The sequence below is a fragment of the Medicago sativa genome, chromosome 3 (assembly GCF_051527215.1).
Source record: "Medicago sativa cultivar Bolivia chromosome 3, Bolivia_mono, whole genome shotgun sequence".
NCBI lineage: Eukaryota > Viridiplantae > Streptophyta > Magnoliopsida > Fabales > Fabaceae > Medicago > Medicago sativa.
Window position 1 is genome coordinate 73,216,096 of NC_140751.1, and position 26,286 is coordinate 73,242,381.

General features: G+C 32.0%; 2 protein-coding genes across 2 annotated transcripts; both read left to right on the plus strand.

Annotated features, from left to right (window-relative positions):
- The first annotated feature begins 3,489 nt into the window (after positions 1-3,489).
- LOC146939990 (uncharacterized) lies at positions 3,490-18,240 on the plus strand. Its single transcript, XM_085753571.1, has 9 exons — positions 3,490-3,658; positions 13,151-13,303; positions 14,123-14,199; positions 14,448-14,501; positions 15,257-15,517; positions 15,631-15,693; positions 16,682-16,756; positions 16,841-16,886; positions 17,783-18,240. Exons 1-9 carry the CDS (start codon positions 3,625-3,627, stop codon positions 17,842-17,844), a joined length of 825 nt encoding a protein of 274 aa, XP_085609697.1. The 5' UTR covers positions 3,490-3,624; the 3' UTR covers positions 17,845-18,240.
- A 1,659-nt stretch (positions 18,241-19,899) lies between these two features.
- Positions 19,900-26,258, plus strand: LOC146939991 (protein RETICULATA-RELATED 5, chloroplastic-like). Its single transcript, XM_085753570.1, has 7 exons — positions 19,900-20,656; positions 21,161-21,290; positions 21,879-22,406; positions 23,120-23,227; positions 23,315-23,863; positions 24,614-24,727; positions 25,802-26,258. Exons 1-7 carry the CDS (start codon positions 19,974-19,976, stop codon positions 26,030-26,032), a joined length of 2,343 nt encoding a protein of 780 aa, XP_085609696.1. The 5' UTR covers positions 19,900-19,973; the 3' UTR covers positions 26,033-26,258.
- Positions 26,259-26,286: the final 28 nt, after the last annotated feature.

Here is a 26,286-nt window from a genome sequence, read left to right on the forward strand (position 1 = left end):
AAATGAGGTACTTTAAAGTAACCTCTCTCTGCCGAAATTTCGTGTGAAATGACCAAAATGCCCCTGGGGCTGAAACGACTAAAAATGACTCAGATGCAAATTTTAAATGGATTTTCAACAAGGAATTAGAGCAAGACCGAACAAAATCATCTCATGATTCGTACACATCTTATTCAAGAATTGAAAGATCATAGAGATGATTATGTTGAAGTATTTGCGGGTGAGGATCGTTATAACTACATTTTAAATGGCTTACATCCTCCTGCAAATACAAAAAGTTGTGCACATCTTGTTGATAAGTGGTTGACTTTTCCGGACATGGGGCACATTGTTGCTAATTATTACAAAAGGTGTGTGGTTGTGTTGACAAATCTTGAAGTTGGTAACTCGGAATCTTTTTTCCCACTAAGAGGGCCACCACCGCCGGGTAAGCAAAAAACTCCCATCATGTGCCTTGGGGTAATTCCTAATCACTTTGTGCTTATTTACTTGAGGAATGGTTGTCCACTACCTCCATCATCTACGGAGTGGCACAATCACAAGAAACAAGATGCGGTGACTTGGGAAGATGAGTATTTGGATCAACATGAGTTGTTCCGAAAGCTCATGGCTATTGAAAGTGGAAACAAACCGCCAAAACCACAAAAGGAATCAAACAAAGCGGCGCCTATTTTGTTGGACACTCCCGAAAAACCAAAGCAACAATTTGAAGTTATTGCGGAAGATGAGGAAGATTTTATGTCACTTGATCTTCTCCAATCACTTGGCCTTTAACAAGGGATTTTTTTGTCGGTGTTAGTCCTTTTTTTTTGTAGAAATTACACCGACGTATATTTTGGGGTCAAAATTGTAATGCCAATTTTTTGTGGCCAATATATAAGTAACATTATGTAATTGATATTGATATATATGATAATATGACTTTTATTTACTTGAAACTAGTGCAATACTTATTTATAGCTTATTAATGTTTACGCATTTGATCTATTCGTTATTACATTCCATTTAATTTTGTTCTAATCTATGATTATTTTGTTAAAGCTTTTGTCAAGTGAAACATGTCAGAGGTTGCAAGAATTGAAGGTCGTGTTAGGTATTGCTCGTTTAAAAAGACGGTTAAGGTTATGATAACACCGACGGACTCTATTGATGATTTGAAGACACAACTTAACGCTTATTTTGAGCATCTTGGTGAAAATCAATATACACGTCACTTGTCTGCTCTAATGCCAATGATAGACCTAGGAGAAGATAGAGATGAATTCGCATGGAAAACGGCAAGCTATATGCCTTGGATTATTAAAGACGATAGCGACGTCGGATTTATGTTTAGGAATATGGTGGAAAATAATGTATTATATATATATATGTTCGTTCCATATGCAATTGTAATGAATGTAAGTAGGGATTTAATTTAATGATGTGTAATATGTTGTTTTACAGTTGTAATATGTTGTAATGTGTTGTTTGATTATGGACACTATGTTCCGTTTTGATGAATTTCAAACTTTTGTGTGGTTTGAACCAAATGTCGGTTTGATTTAATTATGGACAAATGTAAAAGATATTGTATTTTTCTTGTTTATGACCGAGTTTCATTGTTGTATAATTTGAATTGCCTATGGAAATGCTCTGGTGAAATTACAGGTCAAAACTGGCCTAAAAACGGCTTGGTAAGGGTTAGCATTAATGCAGGACCTACTGTCTGCATAAATGCTTTCCTCGGCAGTTAACTACCGAGGAATTCCTCGGCAGTTAACTGCAGCCGGATTTCAAATTCCTCGGCAGTTAACTGCCGAGGGGGCAAAAGCGTATTTTACATGTGTGTCCCAGCCTTCTCTAATGTGTGAACATCAATTTTCTAAAACTTCAGTCGAACATCAAAAGAAAACAATTAAACAAAGTGATACAAACAAGCAATTCGCATAGGTATGTATAGTACAATTCACATTACTCATATGAAATAAGATTAATTTAAACATTATTGCACAACACCTTGATGGAGAGATAAAAACAAACACATGTCACTTCTAATTCAGTTCGATACCATTCTAATTCCTAACACATGTCTAGGAACATGATAAATGCTCACTCAGGGGATGAACACATTCAAGTCTTCATCTACTCGCTCAACTTAACTGCAATTCGAATAAGTGAATCGCCAAAGCACACAAGGGTTACATGAAAGCTCCCGACACTTGATAATTATCAATTACGGCTGAACATTGACATAAACATTCAGCTATATGGAGAGGTGGGCTCCTAATATATGAGGCCTAAAATATTTTGTTATATGGGTAGAGCCAAACGAAACACTCACTTATTATCGGATAAAAAAGAGTAAATGGACAAGATGGATTCAATTCAACCTATACACATCCACCAACAAAAAATAAAAATATCAATAAATCCACCCAATATGCGTTTTTTTTTTTTAAGAAACTATACTAACCGACTAAAATTATTACCGGAGAGAATCGAACATGAGAGCTTGAGGATGAGTACACTTCAAGGACCTAAACCAACATAATAAATATATGTGTTAATTACCAAATTAGAATCCTCTCTATTTTCACTTTTCATTAATATAGTTTTTAAGTGATTTGGGATATAAAAAAGATTTATGGTGCATTTAATTTGTTAAAAGATAAATATTGAACGTAACAACTAAACACAAGGTAGAACAACACAACAATTTTATATGGTGTTGAACAAATTTTTGTCTTATGCGATGTTTGGTTGACAAAAGACTATGTTTGTCTTTTAGACAACTTGTACTTTAAACAAAAAGTTATGTTGTGGTTTAATTGATGACAAAAAATTCAATTTTTATCGTGTATCTTGTCTCACCTTTTGTCTAACACTTGTAGCATCAATCACAAAGTTGTCATGTTTAATCTTTTAGTTTTTAAACAAGGGTTTTCTATCATATGCAAACTTATATTTGTTAAGAAGTTTAAAATAGTAAATTTGTATTGAAACTTGTGTATTTCATATTAAATACTTAATTTTTTATAAAATGATTTTTGTTTTTCAATAAAAGATACTACTTTTAGTTCTTTTAACATATTGCAATATTGCATCTATAAATTTTAATAATTTTACATTTATATTTCCAAAACTACACTATGAAAGTAAAAAAAAAATTAGAAAAGTAAGAAAGTAAATTAAAACAAGATAAATGATATTTGAACAATCATTTTTGATAATTTTTTCTCGCATACTCGTATTATCTTTTTACATTCTTTCTATATTGCTTCAATTTTTGTGACAATATCATTTTATTGTAAAATTTTGATTATCTAAAAATTATGATATAAATGGATGTTGAAATAACATAACTTTTAAAACAATATAAAATGGAGACCTAATAAAGATCCACGCCGTAAAATGAGATTCCACGTAAGAAAAAGTAAACACAAATTACAATCCAGCGCACATTAGCAAGTAGTAAAACCTTTCAATACGGTAACGGAGAACTTGATGAGAGTGGCGGAAATCCCAATGAAGCACTTCAATTAATTTATCTTCTCTTCTCTTCTCTTTCGTTCACCCAACCGTCTTTCATTCTTCCAACTAATCTCTTCTATTCTCTTCCATTTCCATTCTCTCTCTCTCTCTCCCATGGATTCCTCCCCTGCCATTCGATCCTTTCACTGTAATTCTCTCTTCCTCTCTCTCTCTTTGTATCTACATTTTCGTTATGATTTATTTTTTTAGCTGAATGCGATCTGCGTTTTTTTATTTCTGATCTTACTGTTTAATTTACTTTAGTTTCTGTCGTATGTATGTGAGGGAAAATTAAATAAAATTGATTCAGAGTATCTCTATTATATATATTTGCCTTAATTTTTTTTGAAAAGTACACTTGGCACTCTTCTATATTAAACTTCATTTAATGTATTACACACCTAAGCATCACTAATACACATGTGCACCTCATCATCTAATTGTAGCTTGATTATTGGCTATTGATAAATTATTTTTACATATTAACACATGTTTGACCTTGCCATTTATTACAATTGATACCGATATGAATGCCAATACAAAAGTGGCATCCTATAAGAATGTGCTCTCTATTGAACCTACAACCATTTCATTTTGTATGTGTATTTCCACTAATCAAACAATCACCCTTTAATGTCCATAAATGTCTTATAATTACGTGTGAAAAAAGTTCTAATTTAAGATCTGCATCAACAATTGTATTGCTCAATTTTTCTCTATAAATATTGGTTCAACTTTCACCATTTCATATTCATTCATAGAATTCAGAATTCTTTCCAAATATCGTAACGAAAGTTGTATATGATGGTGGTTCGGGTAAAAAGGTGTTTTCATTTATACTATTTTCTTTTAGTTTTCTCTCATTGTATTGTTTTTATTTGATAGTATTATCTATCATTTTTTTTAATTCACTTATAAATTCTAGACTTCTTTATCAAAGTCCAGGGATTATGGATCTGATATGTAACGTGGAGGCTAGACCTGGCAATTAGACATCTAAATTTTGAACTCACACCTTTCAAGCGATCATTTGATATCATGATCAACACATAGCAGCAGTACAATTTCGTCCAAGAATTTTTGAAGAATATTAAGATTGAGAAGGATTGATAAGGATCTATGAAACATGGAGATTTTTTTTTCTTCTATGAAACATGGATATAAACACGTACTAATGTTCTTTTTAGTGTTTACTGGCATTATCATCAAATTGTTTGTTGATAATTTATTTTTTTTGGCTGAAATATATAATTTAGTTTTTTTTTTGAAGGAATAATTTAGTTGTTTCTCCTTAAAAAAAATAATTTGGTCGTTTCAAATTATAATTTTGCTACGTTAATGTTGTTGGTTTTTTTTTTTTTTGAAGGAATGTTGTTGGTTGGTCTTTTATTGTCTTTGTTTATTTTTTCATATTTTTTAATTATATTTTAAAACAAAGCAATTTGATTAGATGCACCAATAAAACAAAGTGATTTGATATATCAATAAAAAAAATTGTTGGTATACACAAGTTAACTCATTCACTATATACGAAATTATGAATCCATATTATTATAAAGATAAATAAAAAATAGTACACGTGACATTTTAATTTGCTTACAAGACTTAATTGCTCTTAATTCTTCATTTGTAAATTTTCTACAATAAACACGTTACTTTTTTTTTGTTATTATTACTTACTCATATTAATTTAGTAGTTTTTATGAACATTCAAAGTTATTATTACTTACTCATGTTAATTTAGTAATTTCTATGAACATTCATAATCAAATCAAGAAAGAGAAGATTTTCACGTGCCAAAGCAATTGTCCTTTTTTATGGTGAAAATTTTATAATTTTTTGTCAATCATTTCTATACATGCTAACAATTCAGTTAATAATCTTAAACAAAATAAAAAAAATATCTACTTCGAATCTCTATAATAAACAAAAGGCATGCACATCAAATATAAATCAAAATAGGCGTATAATTATTGATTTAAATTGTACTAAAAAAAACTGATTATGATTTTATTATACAGTTTCAACTCTATTTTATTACTCAATTATACCTTAATCGTTGTATTTTCTTCATGATTTTTTTAATCTATGAAAATAATATCCTAAGTAAATAGAAAATCATTTTTACGTATTAATTTTTCTACGAAAAATTTAATAAAATAATTTTCTAAATATTTGTTTTAATTTTTGGAAAAATAAATCAAGGTAGGCAAATTTTCCAATCAAACTTATTAGGCCATATTTTGTTAAAAAATTGAACAAGCAAGAATTTTGGTTAAGAAATGTCCATTTAATCATACATTATCAATGCAAGAATTTTGTTTTGAATGAAAATTATATGCATTGATTTTAGTTGATTACGTAATATGCATGGTCAAAGATAATTAATAACATTTACCTTCAATTCTTTAATGGTGATCATCATTTACCTTCAATTCCTTTTTCCTCTAAAAAATAATTTGTTCAATTCCTTCAACATGATAAATGGATGATTTACGTTTTTAATCATATGTTTAATGTTCAATAATCTGCTAGCCTTTTCCCTATATATAGTCGATCCATCTTACATCATTTTCACTTGCTTATTCATTTCATACGATCTTATTACCTTTAAAAAATTTGCAATGGTACCATACACATGTTCCATTTCCGTTGTTTCTAAATATGAATCAACCATTAACGTTAGAAAAAAATTAATCAAACAACGTGTTTTACTTCTCTTGCTTGAAACAGAAATTTTATAACATCAAATAAAATGTATAATTAAATTAAATGAAGGATTAAATGACAATGAAAATTCATGAATGAGTTTGAATGAAAAATAACCGTTAAAATAAAGCTTATAAAATAAAGCTTAATTCTCTCTCAAAAAAAAAAATAAAGCTTAATGAAATTTTTTATTTAAAATAAAGCTTATAAAAATATCCAAATAAGTACAATTACATTGGACAAATCTTTCTGCTTAGTATTTTAATCTCAACAAGAGTGCACTAAAGATCCTATGTAAATCTTCTTTCATTTTTAATTTCACTAAGATAATAAATAAAACGATGTTAACCCTTTACCGCCGATTAAGGATCCATTTCCTAAAAAGAAACACCCATTCATTACCTAAAAAAAAATTGTTAAGAAAAAAATATTTATGAGTTGATTATTGTTTGTATAATATTACGAAGTTTACTCCGCTAATTTTTTTTTTACCAAAAATGGTAACAATCACATTTGGATTGAATCCGTGTGAGACGCAACAAAATTAAAGTTTTTTTTAATTGTTTTTCTTAAAAAAAATTGGTATATGCAAATTTCACTATTGTAAACAAATAAAAAATAGCTTCAGTTTTTTTTCCAATGAAAAACTAATTGAATTTTTTATCACTTATTAATCATGTATCAAAGGCAACCATCAAATTATCATCATTGTTTGATTTCTCAACCAATCAAATGGAGTCATGTACTCTTTGCCTTAACTTTCTACCAATTACAGTAACTAAATCATCATAGATTTCAATCATACACGTGTTTGTTAACAAGTAAATCAAATATATATATATATATATATATATATGTACAACAAATATAACTTTCTAACATGCAAAATCTTAAATGTTTTTCTGCTCAACTTTCAACTAGCATGGTGACGTGACATTTATTTTCTTGGGCTTTCATTTTCATTTTTTTTTCCTGTTTCTCAAATATGAAACGTATCATTGATGTCATTACAAGAACCATTGAATTGCTTCTAAAATGCAAGGACCATTGAGTACGAGTATATGATATAACATAATGAGTATGTGTAACATTCCAATTTGAGTATTAAGAATTTAAAACTTTTTCAACTCAAATAGAGTTTTACTTTAAGATTTCAACTTAAAACTTCATATAAATGACTTTGAATAACTTTATTTAGAAGAAAGATTTACAAAATATTTACATTTACATAAAAGACACCTTTAAAAATACAACGAATAATGAGACCCTAAACTAGACTCTACTGTGATCCGGCCTCTGATGATACTTTGAAAATTACTTATACCTGAAAAATAGAAATAAACGTGGGGTGAGAGTATGAGTGTATGTCATTGCAAGGACCTTTGAATTGCTTCTAAAATTGAATTAATTCAAATTATTTCTGGTCAATTTGTTTTGATAAAAAAAAAACAAGGATCCTAAAAATATGTCAGATTATATAGTTGATTTAATTATAATGCTATGAAGAGTATCATTTTATTTTTCTATGAAAGATGCAAAATCATCTTAGCATTTAATGAAATATCAATTGTCTAATTGAATGTATTTATTGGTTTTCTTTGATTGTGTTTTTCAGATGATGTTAGAGGTTCTTGGTACAAACTCAGGTGAAGAAGAAAAAAATTAATTTTGTTTTGAGAAAGAAAGAAAAATTAATCTAACAACTAATTATTAAAATTTGCCATTAAAAAGCCTTTGTTTAATAGGATATATTTTTTCTTAATTAAATACATTAAATATATAACTTTTAACCTATGTTGATCAATAAAATCTTATGTCTTTCATTTTAAATAGTATTCTAGACATTTTTTAAACTAAAAATAGAAAATAATTGATATTTTAAGGATCTTTTCTAATAAGTTTTCTTAAGAAAAAAAATTTATGGAAAAAAAACTAGGAGACGTAAACCTAATCTGATAAAAATTTAGGGACATAAATCGAATCCAAGAAAAGAGCTAACATGAACTAAGTTGTATAATCACATTAGGTTAAGAACAAGCACATTAATTAACACTGCATCTTTGTCAAAATTCTTAAGACATTAGATATATGGATCATCTCATTTATATGTTTCTCCTCATCTACTGATGCATTCAATGTGAAACTTTAACTCACATATGACACATTAGCACCACTTAGTGTGATTTAATGGATGAAGGTTTATGCTCATTTCTTTCATGAGAAAAGAGAAAGTAAATTAGCAAATGAAAGATGATAAAAAAAAATTGAACATGAGAGAAATGATAATGAATATCTCCGCAATCAATACATCATAGAGTTTAGAGTTATGAGGAAGCCTAGAATGAGTTGGATCATTACATTTGTCTAAGAGAAACCCCACAAATGAGATTGACCTCACATCTTCATTCTAAACCTTAAGACATTAGGTATATTGGACATCTCATTTATATGTTTCACAATATTTACTCTTGCATCAAATGTAAAGGGTTAACTCACACATGTCACATTAAATTCTTCTCTTTAAGGGTGATAATCTTGGTGTCTATGATTTAACGAAATATCCAACTAAGATTGGAGACACAACCTGTAAAAAAGATGGGTTGGTGGCACTTTTATAGAGGGCGTTTTTACCCATTTATTTCATGAGAAGAGCGTAAATGAAATAGAAAAAGAAAGAAGATGAAAACGAAATTTAAACATGAGAGAAATGGTAAGGGAAAATAACGATTTTTTGATAATTTATGAGTTTGTTGATGAAGTTATAAATTATTGGGTAATTATTCTACCTAATATTAGAATCATTAAAAAAATGTCACATAAATTTAAAATGTCTAATAAATGTGTATTTTGTCAACTCATCATAACACATCTACATTTTTCCTTTTTCAGATCCTCCAAAGACCAAAAGTGAAGGAATTTTAAATATTGCTTTCACCAAAAAATAATTCCATCAAAGTGAATGACATCAAAAGTTTAAAATGTAAAATAATAAAATTAACACAAATGACACCTAAAAATTAAAAAAAACAAATCATTGTAATGATGGGACTTCCTATGAAGCTTACATTGAATTATATTCAACATCAGACTAAAAGAAATCACACAAATGAGATTGACACCACATTTTTATCCAAAATCTTTAGATACATGTATATGAGTCATTTCACTTATATGTTATTCATCATCTACTCTTCCATCTATTGTAAAATTTTAACTCATATCAAACACATTAACATCTCTCTCTCTCTCTCTCTCTCTCTCTCTCTCTCTCTCTCCCTCCCTCTCTCCCTCCCTCTCTCCCCCCCCTCTCTCCCCCCAATGTGCGACTCTGTGTCCTTAATTATGTGACATACTACATAGTCAAATAAGGTCAAATTGAGGCACAACATGGTCAAAAAGGTGGATTGATGTAATTTAATGGATTGGGGTTTATGTTCCTATCTTTCATGAGAATAGAGATAAAAAAATTAGAAAAAGAAAGAAGATCATGAAAAATAAATTTGAGAATAAGAGATGTGATAGTGGTAAAAAAAAATAAGAATTGTGTGTTTTGTCCATGATGTTATAACAAATAGAGTGATTTTATAGTAATTTTATCGGTCTATTGAAGGAGTTTGAGATATTTGGGTAATCAATTTACCAAAAAATTAAACTCAGTTAAAAATACGCCACAACATTTAAAAATGTTCAATAAACATGTATTTTGTCAACTCAACATAACACATCAACGTTTTTCTATCGTGAAATCCCAACGAAGACCGAAACTGAAGGAAGTTAAAATAATAGTGATTGATATTATAAAATATTGCATGAAAGCGAACAACATCAAAAAACTTCAATTTAATATAAAAATTATACAAACAACGTTGAAAAAACTAACAAAATAATTCATCAAAATGTTTAGAGTTTTATGGCCATCTACAATGAGGTAGATCATCACAAAGCACACAACTGAGATTGACACCACATCATCGCCCAAAACCTTAAAATATTATGTATATTGGTCATCTTACTTATATGTTTTTAAAGATCTACTTGCATATATTGTGGAATTTTAAGTCACAATTGGCACTTTATCATATCTCCCATAAGTGTGAGACTCTTTCACATGAGGTCTGGTGACATAGCCAAATAAGGTCAACCAGAGGCACAACATGGTAAAAAATATGGGTTGATAGTGTTTTGATGAAAATAGGTTTATGATCATCTTTCATAAAAAAGAGAAAGAAAATTAGAAAAAGAAAGAATATAAAAAATATATTTAAAGATAATAGAAATGATAAAGGAAAAAAGTAGTGTGTGTTTTATTCATTGAAGTGTTAGGAATATAGCGGGTTATTGGTAATTTTATGATATAGTTGAAGATTTATTAGTAATTATTTCACCCAAAAAGATAATTAATTAAAAAAATATTACATCATTTTTAAATGTCTGATAAGCATATGATTTTTTTTTTTTTTTAGGGAGATAAGTATGTGATTTGTTAACTTAACATAACACGTCTACATTTTTCTATTACTAGATCCCACCAAAGACCAAAAGAGAAGGTATTTAAAATAGTAGAGATTGGATATTTTTTTTTCTTTCATGAGAGTGGACATCTAAAAACTTATATTTAATATAAGAAAATTAAACTAATGACATCCAAAAACTAAAAAAAATAGTTCATCATAGTGTTTGGAGTTTTGAGCGAGCTTATAATGGATTGATCATCACATTTGACTAAGAGAAACCCCAAAAATGAGATTGACACCACATCTTCACACAAAACCTGAAAGACATTATGTATATTGGTCATCTCACATTCATGTTTCTCAATATATATTTTTGCTTCCAAGGTAGAAGTTTAACTCACACATGACACATAAACATATCTCTATTATGTGTGAGACAGTCCGTATTTCTGATCTGGTGAGAGAGCCAAATAAGATCAGAGGCATAACATGTTAAAAAATATGGGTTGGTAGTGGTTTTATAGAGAAATGTTTTTGTTCCTTTCTTTCATGAGAAAGGAGAAAGTATATTAGAAAAATAAAGAAGACGAAAAATGAATTTGAACATGAGAGAAATGAAAAGAGAAACAAGTAAGGAGTGATTGTTTTTCTCTAAGATAATAAAGTATATAATGAGTTATTGGTAATATTATACATTTATTGAAGGAGATAAGAATTAATATGTAATTATCTTACCAAAATATTAGACTCATTAAAAAAATGCCACAACAATTTAAAATTTCTAATAAACATGTATGTATTTTTTATCTCAACAAAATACATCTACATTTTACTATTGTCAGATCTTACCAAAGATCAAAAGTGAATGAATCAGATATAACAGAGGTTGAATAATTTTTTGACATTTAAGATAAAAAAATTAAACAAAACGACATTCAAAAACCAACAAATAAAAATATCACACCGTTGGAACTTCTGTGAGAGTCAAAATTGAGTTGTATGATCACATTAGGTTAAGTGCAATCACACGAGTGAGCTTAACATCACACCTTCATCCAATGTCTCAAGGCATTACAACATGGATCATATTATTTATTTGTTGATCACATCTACTCTTGCATACAATGTGAAATTTTAACTTACACTTAACACATTAACATCTCTCCATTAAGTGTCAGACTCTCCGTGTTCGTGATCCACCACCTAGAACACTCCTGCTCCCCTACAACGTTGAACCATGATATCATACCACAGTTGGACTTTCTGGAGAAGCCAACAATAATGTGGATCAACTCATCGGAGAAAGGGCAACCACACCGTGAAAATGAGACTACATTTTCATCCAAAAATTTAAGGCTTAAGTATGAGTTTTTCACTCTTTTGATGTTCAACCTGTACTCTTTCATCTAATGTTGAACTTTAACTGACTTTTGCTACATCGCAATATTATCTCTTAAGTTTGACGGAATTCTAGTCCGTGCTTGGCACGGGTTTCCATGCTAGTTTCATAAATTTCTGCTGATTAGATGTATCAAATCAGGGTTTAAGACTTTTAATTGCTGATGAGGTTATGTGCTTGTTTGAATTTTGAAATCTCATTTTGAATTAAATGCTGAATTTAAGATGATGCTTCTTCCGGTTCTGCTGGTTTTTGTTTATCATATAAGAAATAAATACAAGCTAAATTCCAAAGTTTGTGGATGCTGTCGTAAGGTCTAGCTCAGCTGACAATGATGAGATTGTTAGGCTGGACATTTTCGTATTTACCTAACTTCGAACCCGAGGCCTCTCCTTTGTGTGTATGACAGTTTTCAGGTGGTTCTTGCCAAAAGTTTGTAGATGCTTTTCATGGATTTGCACTAAAAAATTTGAAATTTTTCGCCCCAAAGTAACTGCTTTTTTATGTAAAGCTTTACTCAGAGTGGCATTTCTAACACCTCAAGTTTGCTGGCAATGTTTATTTAAATTCTTGTTTTTTAAATTTTATTTAAACGGTCAATTATCTTTTTCATTATTTTTTTAATATTTCATGGTTTGTTCCACAAAGATGTTTGTTTCTCCCCTTTTTCATCTCTTAGCTAGCCACCTAATCATTTTTCTTGTTAACTGGCTTGGCTACAGAAGATTGTTTTGCCTTGAGACGCACTCTTCTAAACAATTTGACAAATTTAGTTGCAACCCCAACACAATGATTGTGTTATCAAATACTGGATATTTTAAAAGGTTTTAGCTTATTGTGTCAGATTTTATGAATTTAAATTTTTTACTTGTGCTAGTATCATTTGTGGGGATTTACCTCTGTACCATAACTTATATTATAAACATATATGCATGTATGTATATTTGATCACATGTGAATTATCGTTGTCATCATATCATATACCTATATTAAGTCCCTATTGCTAATTGCATGGACGTTCATTGTAAAAAAGTAAAACATTGCAATCTGACCCTTAATCGTTATTGTTGGATTCCAGATCCCATAGGCACTATATCCCATGTGCGATCCTCCATTGAGAGGGCAGCTGTAGTTCCCTGCCATAAAATCAGATGGAACTCTAATAGAGGGAAGAAGACATTGGTTTCGTGTGCAAAAGCAGTTGAAGCTATCAACACAGCCAAGTCTGATGGTGGGTTTTATTGATTATAAAATGAATTATGTACTTTGCTTCCTTTTTGTTGCTATTTGAATGAGATAACTCTCATGTGGTTGTTTGGTTTCCATTCTTAAGACTAAAAGACACATTAATCAGTTGCAAAAAATTTGATCAGTAGGTTTCTATTTTTTTTGTGTTAACCCTCCAGTTCCTTGGGGAAAGGGGCCCTAGTAATCCGAAGTTCGGCCGGGAGGTAAGTAAAGCCTGGCCAAGAATTGTTCCCACCAGGAATCAAACTCGGGTTTCTCCTGAACGATTCGTCCTAAGGGAAACTCATTAACCACTTGAGTCCAATCACTTGGTTAGTAGGTTTCTATTTTTAAAGGATAGTTTTTTTTTTTTTTTTTTATAGAAAATAATGTTATATTAACAGACCCCTGATTAGGAAATTATATAAAAGGAGAAATAAAGATGAGGCATTGTAAAATGGTCAAAGATATAATTGATATAGTAATTAGGAGACAATAATTTTGGACCAGATTTATTAGAAGTATATATCATTAAATATAGTAGTTAGGAAATAATCACTTTGTAATAGAATCTTTGGAAGTAGGATTATTAGGAACAAGACAGAATAGGAGATTTAGGAAAAAACAGTATGTTATTGATAAAAGAAGAGAAGGGAGGGAAATTGTCTTTGTGCTTGTGAGAGAAGGGCCTTAGGAAAAGGGCAACGGATGGGTAGACCCTGGGAGAACTGCAGAGCTGTATATTCCCTTGTCTTTTCAACAAAATGCCAAGTTCCTATGACATTCTTATTGCTTGACCTAACAATTATTTATGATGTTGCAGCTTCTTTGGACAGCACTCAACAAGACAAATTAGAGAAAAAGCCATTGCAAACTGCTACTTTTCCTAATGGATTTGAGGTTTATAGCTATTCTTTCCTTTTATTTATCTGTACAATCATATTTCGTATTGTTGAAAAATGATACATTGGTGTGAATTAGAATTAGTATGTGCTCAAATCAAAATACTTTATGTTGGCTATTAGATGAAACAAACACAAGATTTTCTTTTGAATTATGCCTAAGATTTCACAGTTGCATTTATCAACGGCCATATTTTAGTGTCAAACTGATAAACGCCTACTTATGTCTGGTTTGCTTATGATCAGGCTTTGATATTAGATGTCTGTGACGAGACTGAAATCGCTGAACTGAAATTAAAGGTGATCTTCTCCTCTCTTTGGTATTATTAGTGTTTTGGAAAATTTAATGTATAGTAATAAAATTATGGGTTAAATATATTTTTAGTCCTTACAAAATCATGAGTTTTCAAGTTTAGTCCCTATAAAATTTTAATGATAATTTTAGTCCTCCAAAATATTGTAGCTTTCAAGAATAGTCCCTGTTTTGAAAACCTTTTACAAAAAATGAATACCTTTTACAAAAAATGAATACTTTTAGTCCTCGAAAATAGTACCTATAAAAAGCAAATAGGGACTAAAAGTGAATAAATCTTTTGAAGGGATTAACCTTGAAAACTTGTAATTTTATAGGGACTAAAAACATATTTAACCCTAAAATTATAACAAGGATAAATCTTAGGTAATTAGCTTATCAAAAACCTCTATAAGCTATAAGCTACTTGAATTAGCTTATCAAAAACCTCTATAAGCTAGTAAAATAAGCTATAAGCTTGTGAGAAAGTGACGGATACCAAACGGGTCTTTTTTAATTTTTTGTAAAACGAGCTTATAAGACATAAGCTATAATCTACAAGCTCAAAAACATGTCTTACCAAACAGACCTTTTGTAATTCAAGTTTGTTCACAACCAATTGTGTCAGTTCATTTTTTCATATTACACCGTACTCAGTAACTTTATCTAATGGCAAAACTGTAATTTATATTGGTTCATCAAAAGGGGAACACTTTAAATGGATGACACTGTATATGGCCTTGTTTTATTTATATTTTGACAGGTTGGTGAGTTTGAGATGCATCTTAAGCGTAACATTGGAGCAACAAAAGCTCCATTGTCTAACATTTCACCAACTACACCACCACCTATTCCAAGCAAACCTATGGATGAATCAGCGCGGGATACCGCACAGCCATTGCCACCAACATCATCTTCAGAAAAAACCAACCCATTTGCAAATGTTTCCTCACAAAAGTCATCAAAGTTAATAGCATTGGAGGCTTCTGGTACCAATACATACGCGTTAGTATCTTCTCCTACGGTATGCCATCTATTTATGTATGCTATAATCTCTGATTTTACTAATTACCTCCGATTTCGCTAACTCTCTCTCTCTCTCTCTCTCTCTCTCTCTCTCTCTCTCTCACTCTCTAGGTTGGCTCATTCCGAAGAGGTAGAACAGTTAAAGGGAAGAAGCATCCTCCCATCTGTAAAGAGGTAATTGATGTGCTAGTCATTGCCTATCCTCCAGTGTTTTTAAGTCATCTGCTTGTTATGACGTAGATCACATGATTCACTGAATGCTCCCTCCATCTGGCTTGTCCTCATGAACTCCGCCATTGGATTTAGCTGCACATGTGCATGTAGCAAACTAAAATTCTCCAGTGCACAAAGTAAATATTTGTTGTTTAGGGTTCAACAAGTAGCGTATGAGTTGTGTCATGCAATAGTGCAAACGTGATAGGTGAAAGTGCAACCTATGTGCTGGCATTCTTGCTTGTCCGCTTAGTCTCCTGATAGGACCTTGTTAACATGCATGTGTTAACTTGAATATATTTAGCTAACCAAACTGAATAATGGTACAGAAAAAAGAAAAAGAAAAAACAGGAAAGCCTGAACTTATACTGTATGAACAAATCATTTTATCACCACGTTACTTTTTCTTTATTTTTCATTTAATAAGTTGGATTACAATTTGATATAAACAGATCAATATTCTCACTGTTACATTTATAAAATGTGAATAAATATACTATGACCACAGAAAGCATGGCCAACTTTCTCTTCAGTTGAACATAAAATATAATTTTTTCAGTTCTGTGCTGTATCCATTTCATCAATTTTTGGTTCTACTTCAGTAACTAAAGCTATTGATTGTAATCTTAATTTATGAATGTTTGCAAACAATTGGTACATGCTATCTCTACATTCTAATTTCTAACAGATATCAACATTTTTTAGATGCAAATTATATATTCTTTGGCAGTATAATGTAGTTTGGTCAATATCACTGTCTGTACTGTGGTAATGGTAATTATTGGCATATTTTCTATCACAGGTTTATTCAGCTAAGCTGTTTGAAAACCCCACTTTCTCTGAAATGACTATAATTGTTATTTGATGTCTTCATTTCCTAAGCTAATTCCAGCCTTATTGCATATATACACTCAAATAACTCAATTGCATGTTTTCAATTTCAACATAGGGTGATGTAATCAGAGAAGGGCAGGTGATAGGGTATTTGGATCAGTTTGGGGTTGGGGCCGGAATTCCCGTTAAGGTGATTTGGTGTCTGTTTATTTAATTGTGGTTCGTAAAGAAATATATACATCTCCTGACTGGTTTTATTTTGGAAATTTTGCAGTCAGATGTGGCTGGAGAAGTGTTAAAGCTACTTGTTGAGGAGGGAGGTATAGTGTCTGTGACCTATTGCTAAAATATGCCTGGATTTATTGATGTGTTACTCAAGTAATTCATGGTTTTCTGGGGAAAATAAGGGTATAATAGTATTGTTCGGCCAAATTTTGAAATAGTGAAAGTAGTTGTGTGGCTCGACGCTCGAGTATTAAAAATATAGCAAAAGTGATATAGAAGTTCCTCAAGTAATCTCTATTTTAACGATTGCAAACCCTAATTACATGGAAAAAGCAAAGCAGATGACTTCATGCAACGCAGGTGTTAAAATTGAGAAATAATTCCTGTAGTATCAAATACAGTACATCCATGACCTTTTTTTAACGGCAAATATGCCGGGTCGTTTAGTCCTCCAGCATTTGCCCAGACGTGTGTATGATATTCTAGTATCTTGGCTCCATAATTTTTCATGTTTAGTATGCTGTTCATATATTAAAACATTGGCATGCTAGACATGTAAGAATCTAGGATCCGTGCGCTCATTCCGTGCACTGTAAGAAATATTGTTATTTGTCATACCAAACAAAGAGGATATCACACCCCCTCACATCGAAGATAATCTTTCATTTCCGTACCAGTGAAAATGTACCTTGCATGCTTTTTTGTGTGCATTTTCCAAATGATGGAAAATCATGGGACATTCATGATAAAATAATTTAGTTCATTTTATTTAATATATGGCAAGTAGAAAAACTAACAATATATTTTAGTTCACATGGGTTTTCTAACTATTGTTCACGTGGCTTTGAAAAACTTATTTAAGTTTGACTTATGACATCAACACACATATAAATGCTTAGAAAAGTTAATGTCAATAGCTTATTATATGACCATAAGTGGTCTTTAGCTTATTTTCATAAGCTTACTGTTTTGTGTTGTATATGGTTTTCAGATCCTGTTGGTTTTGGAGATCCCATTCTTGCCGTCTTGCCATCATTCCATGACATTAAGTAATCCAGCATTAAGATATAATCATGAGGCATTTCCTTATCCGGTGGCTATTAGCTATTAGCATATTTTGGTATGTTTTAAATAGATTGAGAAATAATTATTTGTGCTTTCATATTGGGAAAAGGGGTTCTTTTGTAGAAGATCGTACTTCATAATTGTATACCAGTTGCTCAGATTGTATTCAATTAGCTAATTCCAGCATCACCTTATTATGTATCTAATGTACGCAAAACAAAGGCTTTGCACACTATGAACCGGTCCTAATACCTGGAGTTTGACTGCTTGATTGCTTTATTTATATTTCTCTAAAAAAGGTGTAGAACATATTTTGAGATACTTGGAACAGAATAAACACACTCTGCATTGCTATAATATATACAAATGTTGTCTTTAAATTAATCTCTGATATCTTCATGACCAGAATAGCAACACAATCTGCCAGTCATATTTCAAAATGCAGAGGGCAGATTATGAGAGTTAATAATGTTTTAAGGCTGAACCACGAGGAAGTGAAAAACTCATTATCATCTACATTGAAAGATATTGTGGAATCTTTGTGTACTGTTGTACTGTTGGCATCTTATAAATTAATACACATGTGTAACACTTTGTGTGAAAGAGATGCGGAAAAATTAATCCACCCCAGATCCAACAATTTATCTCCCGTCATCCCTCCTTTACCTCTATTAAGCAACCCATCAAGTTAGCATTGTTATTTGTTAGTCATGGTCCATTTTTTTGTAGGTCTCATTCCCACATGAATTCATGTTCATATCAATCAAGGGTTGCAATGGAATCCGTTTCAATAAGGATTTGAGGGTAGCCAAAAGACTTGGCCAATATTATACTAGAGTTGCATAAAACTCAGCTAAGAAGTTAGATGTGGTACTAATAAAACCCGAGAAACCAAGCAACAACTACTCTAATCCCTCCAAAATTTGACAGTCCATGATTATTGAAGGAGCTACCATCAACTTTAATTTTGATGATGTTATGCAAAGGGGAAGTCAACATAACTTCTCTAGTAATACATGTTATAGTAAACCACTTCACTCACATCAATATATACTTTATCTATATTAAAAAAATACACAAATTTGATATTTTGAAAATACTCTCTGAGACAAATCCAACATCTTTATATTCTAACATTTATATTTATATATTAGTTAAAAAAATATAGTCAAAGTAAATTATGTAAATAGTACATATTGTAAAATTACGATATGTATTTAGAAACAAAAGGAATAGTAAACGAACCAAGTATCATAATAGAAGATCACGTCATTTCTAGATTCCCCTTGCATTGTAAATAAACCAAATAGAAAAAATCATGAATGCTGAATAAAAAATCATTAGATGGATAATGCAATGCCACCCAAACCTAGCTAGACTTAGAATAGTCGATAAATAAAATCAATGGTTGATATTACTATACATATTAACATTGATTTTCTCACTTTATAAGAACCAAATCCTTCAAATGCTTGAAGGATAGAAGTTGAACCCACCAAATTTTCTTAGTTCTTAGATAAATGAAACACAACTAATCTAATCTAACACAACCAATCCACCATGGATGCTACTCCAAATATGTTTGTAGTCAACAATTTTCTCCATTCACAATCACTAAAACCTGTAACCATTGCATTGTGGTTGGATAATTCAGGTTTTAATATGGATTTTGATTTTTAAAAAATAGAAAATATCAATATTAAAATATGGACCGTCCGATTACAATCTAACGGACACAAATGTTGTGATTACATGCGTATACTGTTCAAGCTCCACACACTAATACGACCGTGTCATCAAACTCACCGAGGCACATCTGACTCAGATCATATTTATCTCGTAACATATTCCAAAACAATGGAATATACGGCAAATGGCTAATTCCCACTTGGCACCCCCACGGCCCACCCATATTCAACATGATCCACAATTACAATTCCAAATATGTGGCTTTCTCAAGTTTACGTGACAAAGGTACTAAATCATCTACGTCATCTCAATTCACTGTGGCCATGAAAAACATAAACATGGGATGCACTTTTTATCATAAAAAAATAAAATGAAGAAAGGAGATAATAACAAAGTTTCATGACAAAGCCCCCCGTTGAAGAGAAAAAATGAAGCCCAATGCCCAGGCTTCTTTCGCCACAGGCCCGCCGCACGTGACTTACTTTCACCGCGTAACTGTCTCACGTGCCGTACCTTCCCAGACTCATCTTCCACCTCCGAACCAAAAACTCCGACAATTTCGCACCGCAAAACGCCGCCGTGTCAACCTCTCCATCACCGCAGCTAACAATACCGAACACCACGACGGAAACAACGGCGTCGAGCGAATAGAATGTTCTCCAGTACGAAGCAACCGGCGAGGAGTGTTGATGGCGCCGTTTTTAGCCGCTGGAGCTTCCTTTCTTCTTTCTGCGGCGACGACAAGGGCGGCGGAGGAGGAGAAGATAAAGGAGAATACGGTGTCGGTTGAAGCAACGGTTGTTAAACCGGAGGAGGTGAAGAAGATAGAGGAGGAAGTGATAACGTCGAGGATATATGATGCAACGGCGATAGGTGAACCGTTGGCGATAGGGAAAGAGAGAGGAAAAGTGTGGGAGAAGTTGATGAATGCTAGAGTTGTGTATTTGGGGGAAGCTGAACAAGTTCCGGTTCGAGATGATAAGGAATTGGAGCTTGAGATTGTAAAGAATTTGCATAAGCGGTGTGTTGATGTTGATAAGCGATTATCTTTAGCTATTGAAGCTTTTCCTGCTGATCTTCAGGAGCCACTTAATCAGTATATGGATAAAAAGTATGCATTTTAATTTATTTATCTTATGAACAGTTGAATACAGCTTATAGCTTATACCAAAACAATTTAATTATCATGATAAGCGGTAAATGAACTGTTTATCCAACAAGAGCCTTAATTAAGTGCTTATTAAGTAAACGTTTATATGATAAGCCATAAGTTTTTTTCATGAACAATCTTGAAGAGCTTATTGAAATACACTGGAAAGAGCTTATGTACACGTCATACTTGACAGTGCATAAGTTCAAATAAGTTGTTCATAAATCAATCCAAATGCACCCTATGTCACTTGCGCCATGATAATTTCCGATTTTTGTTATGCTCTTATTTTATTTTTATACTATTTTGCAGAAAGTCTTGTTATCAAAATAAGAATTCAATTATCAATTTATGTTTCTTTTACCTTGGTTGCTATTTATCTATTGGCTCCTGTATTTTTGTCATTGCTAGATTGTTTCTCACAATTCTTTGTTACTTATAAGATAAACTTGACTGTCATGGCAGGATGGATGGAGAAACCTTGAAGTCTTATACAATGCATTGGCCGCCTGAACGATGGCAGGAGTATGAACCTATTCTTAGTTACTGTCGTGAAAATGGAATCCGTCTTGTTGCTTGTGGTACTCCACTGAAGGTATGTTCAAATTTTCATTCAAACTGATGTAGATTATTAACATGTTCATTATCTTCTGAAATTTTCTGGTGGTGGTTAATTAGGAGTAATAATTTAACAATATTACTGCACTAGACACTCAATGCTATGCAAAATGACTTACCCTAGATTAAAATGGTAAGCACTTGGCACCATAAAGATTAAATAATAGACCACAAGGATTTTAAAATTTTAATTGCATTATGACACTAACATGAAAAACCTAATCTATGAATTAGGTTTTTCATAATATTTGAGGTTCCCGAATTTAACAAAAGGGTGAACATAATTTTGGAAACTTGCCTTATGCAGTATGGTAAATATCATGATATGAGAAGATCAGATAATACGTTGAAAGGGTGAATGATGGCAAGAGAATTAGGAGCACTAAATAGACCTTGCGTTCAATGTTTTAAATTTGTTGGGTTTTAGACAGAGTTGTATGGTTTCAGTAGATTCATGTAAGTTGTAACCAACTTCACGCTGATGAGGATCAAGCTTGATTCTTGTATACCTAGATCAAGTCATACAAAGATGATATTTAAAAATTGACAATTTTCTCATCAACAGATCTTAAGGACTGTCCAAGCAGAAGGAATTAGTGGGCTAACAAAGGCTGAACGTAAATTATATGCACCTCCAGCCGGTTCAGGCTTCATATCAGGCTTTTCTTCTATGTCACGTAGATATTCAGCTGACAGTACTCCAAATCTGTCGTTTCCTTTTGGTCCAAGCTCATATCTATCTGCACAGGCTAGAGTGGTTGACGAGTATACTATGTCCCAGACCATCTTACAAAATATGCTTGATGGAGGGGCCACCGGTATGTTGATAGTTGTGACTGGTGCAAGCCATGTCACATATGGAGCTAGAGGAACTGGGGTGCCTGCAAGAATATCAAGAAAATTACAAAAGAAAAATCAAGTAGTTATATTACTTGACCCAGAAAGACAGTTCATTCGCCGTGAGGGAGAAGTTCCTGTTGCTGATTTTTTGTGGTATTCTGCCGCCAGACCCTGTAGCAGAAATTGCTTTGACCGGGTTGAGATTGCTCGGGTTATGAATGCTGCTGGGCAGAGACGGGATGCCCTCCCACAGGTTAGTTGGCCATTTCGTTCACTTATTAGCTTGACTGTTATTTTTCTTGCTCTGTTGATTCCCCCTTCCAAATTTAAGCCCTTTATGTGCTCTCATTGCCCATTTTGGTGATACAAAATTGAGAAATTTTACATGTTACCATGTATCTTGTATCAGTGCCTTTTATGAATTATTTTTTCTGTAGGCAATATAACTTTGGTGTTTCATCATCATTTATCCTTTTACTTGATGTTTCTGTTTGGTGAAATGTTAATTGACGTGGATAATGCATCCCAACCTGCTGTCGTGAAGATTTGTACTCGAATATTGATCGTCTCATAGTACTTTTTTCTTTTCCTTAAATGTTGGAAGTGAGATTTTTTGCACAACAATATATGATCTAAGGACTTGGACTTTAAACTTTTGGGATGGGTAACTTGTGATAATGAAATATCATTTTTTGAAAAATTTCTCTAAAATTAAAGTAACTCTATTCTATAATTTAGTTTACATACATTGATTCCAAGTATTTAGGGGGTATAATTGAGCCATCGGCAGTGGTAACTAGTTTAAATTGGTTGCAAAATCTGATGATTAGGTAGTTGGGTGTTTTTAGATTTTTTTTTTTTTCTTTTCATATGCAGCTACTTACCCTTTAATGTAATCATCCTTTAGACAGGATGGTGTCTGCTATTATTGGTTGTGAACATGATTATATTTCCTTTTGGCTTCAGGATCTTCAAAAGGGAATTGATCTTGGTTTAGTATCACCGGAGGTATTGCAGAACTTCTTTGATCTAGAGAAATATCCTCTGCTTTCAGAACTCACTCACCGTTTCCAGGTAAATTTGTACTTTTTGAAAATAAAACTCTTAACTTATAATCATGAGATTATTTCATCACTCTCGGTCTGGTTCTTCTTGATACAGGGTTTCAGGGAAAGATTGTTGGCAGATCCCAAGTTCTTGCAAAGACTAGCAATAGAAGAAGGAATATCAGTAACAACTACATTATTAGCACAGTATCAGAAGCGGAAAGAAAACTTCTTTCAAGAGCTTGACTATGTTATTACGGACACTGTCAGAGGATCAGTTGTTGATTTCTTCACAGTGTGGCTTCCTGCACCAACTTTATCATTCCTTTCCTATGCTGATGAGTCAATTGCGCCTGATAACATTAGTTCTCTAATAGGACTTCTTGGCTCCATCCCTGACAATGCATTTCAAAAGAACCCAGTGGGGACAAATTGGAATCTCAATCATCGAATTGCATCAGTTGTATTTGGTGGTCTAAAACTCGCTGGCGTTGGATTTATTTCAAGTATTGGAGCTGTTGCTTCATCAAATTCTCTGTTTGCAGTTCGTAAGTTTCTTAATCCCGCAATTATCACTAACAAACAGATTGCAAGGTCACCGATACTCAAAACAGCAGTTGTTTATGCACTTTTTCTTGGAATATCTGCAAATCTCCGTTATCAGGTATTTAGAGAACTTCTTTCTTGCACTGAATTTTTTAGTTGTAATAAAAAGACGTAAAAGAAGATTGGACCCAGTATATGATTATTGACACAGGACAAATTTTGCAATTTGGAAATTTGAGTATGTTGACATTTGAAAGCAGGACTTGATTACCTGTATCTTTAAAAACTAGTTGTGGTGTGATTTTATGACTCACCAATAATTTAAAGGAAAAATGCTAGTAACACTCTCTCTAACACACTCTTTTTAACATACACTATTATTGCTGAATTTAATGTGGGTCTCACTAAATTATGCGGGCTTTATTCCTTATTTGTGAGACTCATTTACAAAGTGGTGAGACTAAAATGAATTTCACCCAATAATAAAAAGTGTCTTAGAAAGAAAGTTGTAGAGAATGTGTTGCTACTTGTTAGTATTTCTACAACTAGAAATATTGTACTGTAATATAATTTGCTTTACTATCACCTTGCAACTTACAATCCTTCAGGACTCACTGGATACGGTTAAAAAAGCATTGTGAAAAAATATCTTGTTTAATTTTCTTCTCCTTTCTATTTCTTCATCTGCACTCTGTCTGCTGTGTAGTTATTTGAGGATATTTTCTTTCTGGAAATTGCATATGTTGTATAGCTGTACTGTTAGTGATGTGATAATCTTGTACTGTAAATTTGCAACCAAAAATTCCAATTTAGGTCTGCAACTGGCCTTCTGTATTAATACTGAAGTTACAATATTTTTGATATGCAGATAATTGCTGGGGTTGTGGAGCATCGGATTTCTGATCAGTTTGCTTCCCAAACATTTCTTGTAAATATGCTATCTTTTGTATCACGGACAATCAATTCTTACTGGGGAACGCAGGTAAGATACACTTTCTTATTCTATCTTGTATATCCTTTTGATCATTTTCAAAATTCTGAGTGTTCATCACCTCATCTTAAGTAAGCCGATTGTGTTTGAACCCTATAATTTTCGGATATCAAGTATATTTTTTTTCTTTCCTATTGTTAGCGAAGCTTCCAATTTCACAATCAAGCGTTCATATGAAAATGTGTATGGTGGAGTGGTAATTGTGTCTGAATGTGTATTTTTGCAAGAAAATGAATCATATAAGTTTAGTTTTGTGATAGAAAGAGGGGAAATTCACTTCTGGTTGTCTTGTAGTATGTGAACTTAATATTGGAAGGGCCTTGTCTAAGAGCGTCCTAAGAGATCTTGTTATGGAATAAACAATTAAAAAGTATCCAATGTAAAGTACAACAAATTATACATTGGGGAGTGAAGATTATTTTTTCACTTGGTATTTCCATTTTTGAATCCTTCTTTAACAATTGCCTTAATGGCCAGGTTGGCATTTATCTTCGGTTTCAACATAGGTTATTTAAATTTAATACATGGACTATGTTATTCAATATTCACAATTTCAAAGAAATGTTATTTAATGTAATTTAAAATTTTGAATCCTTAAAAAGTGATTTAGAGGTACACAGTCAAATTTGTCAGATCACAGTACATTCTGCTTACTATTAATTTTTCAAGGTTTTGTAAAAAGCTTAAGAAGTCATTAAATATTCCCAACTTCAGGGAAATATGGACTCTTACTCCCGTATTTCACCAACACTATCTCCTTTCATATACAAATTTCTCATTAAAGGCCATGTTAAATTTTAACTTAGATCATCTATTCCTTTTAACTTAGAGCATCTATTCCCCTTCAATTAAAGGAAAGTCAATTACGACGATAAAGTTGAAGGGAAAAGTAACTAATGTCCTGTATGTTTGATAAGTAATTTGAACAAACTAAATCCTCAAAAGAGAGAATTGTTTTGAAACCAAGATAAGCATAATTTGGATTGATGTTAATCATTCATCTGCATATAGATTCTAAATTTGACCAAGATTTTTCAAATCTAATTTTTTGGTAAATTGCTGCAGCAATGGATTGACCTCGCACGCTCTACTGGACTGCAAGTTAGAAAGACCGAGTCACCTGAGCCACCTACATCAGATTCTCCAAATCAAGCTGCTATCTTATGCAACTCTACCGGACTGCAAGTTACAAAGACCGAGTCACCTGAGCCACCTTCATCAGATTCTCCAAATCAAGCTGCAATCTTATGCAACGAAGCAGAAGAAGCCAGCATCGATGAGATTAAAAGTGAATGAGGTGAAATACCCCTTGCGACATTTTTGTTGTAATTTGTATTTTTTTTTTTCTTGAAGAGCTGGTAAATAGGCACAAAGGAATAGGTTTTTTTCTTCATGACAATTTAATTCCTTCCATAGCTTAGTTGTATACTTATACTTTTTTATATATATTCCCACATCCCAAATTCATCAATGTAATATAACGAGTATTTATTTTCAACCTAATAAATATTTTTTATATTAATACTTTATACTTTTGTTTCTGTAACTAA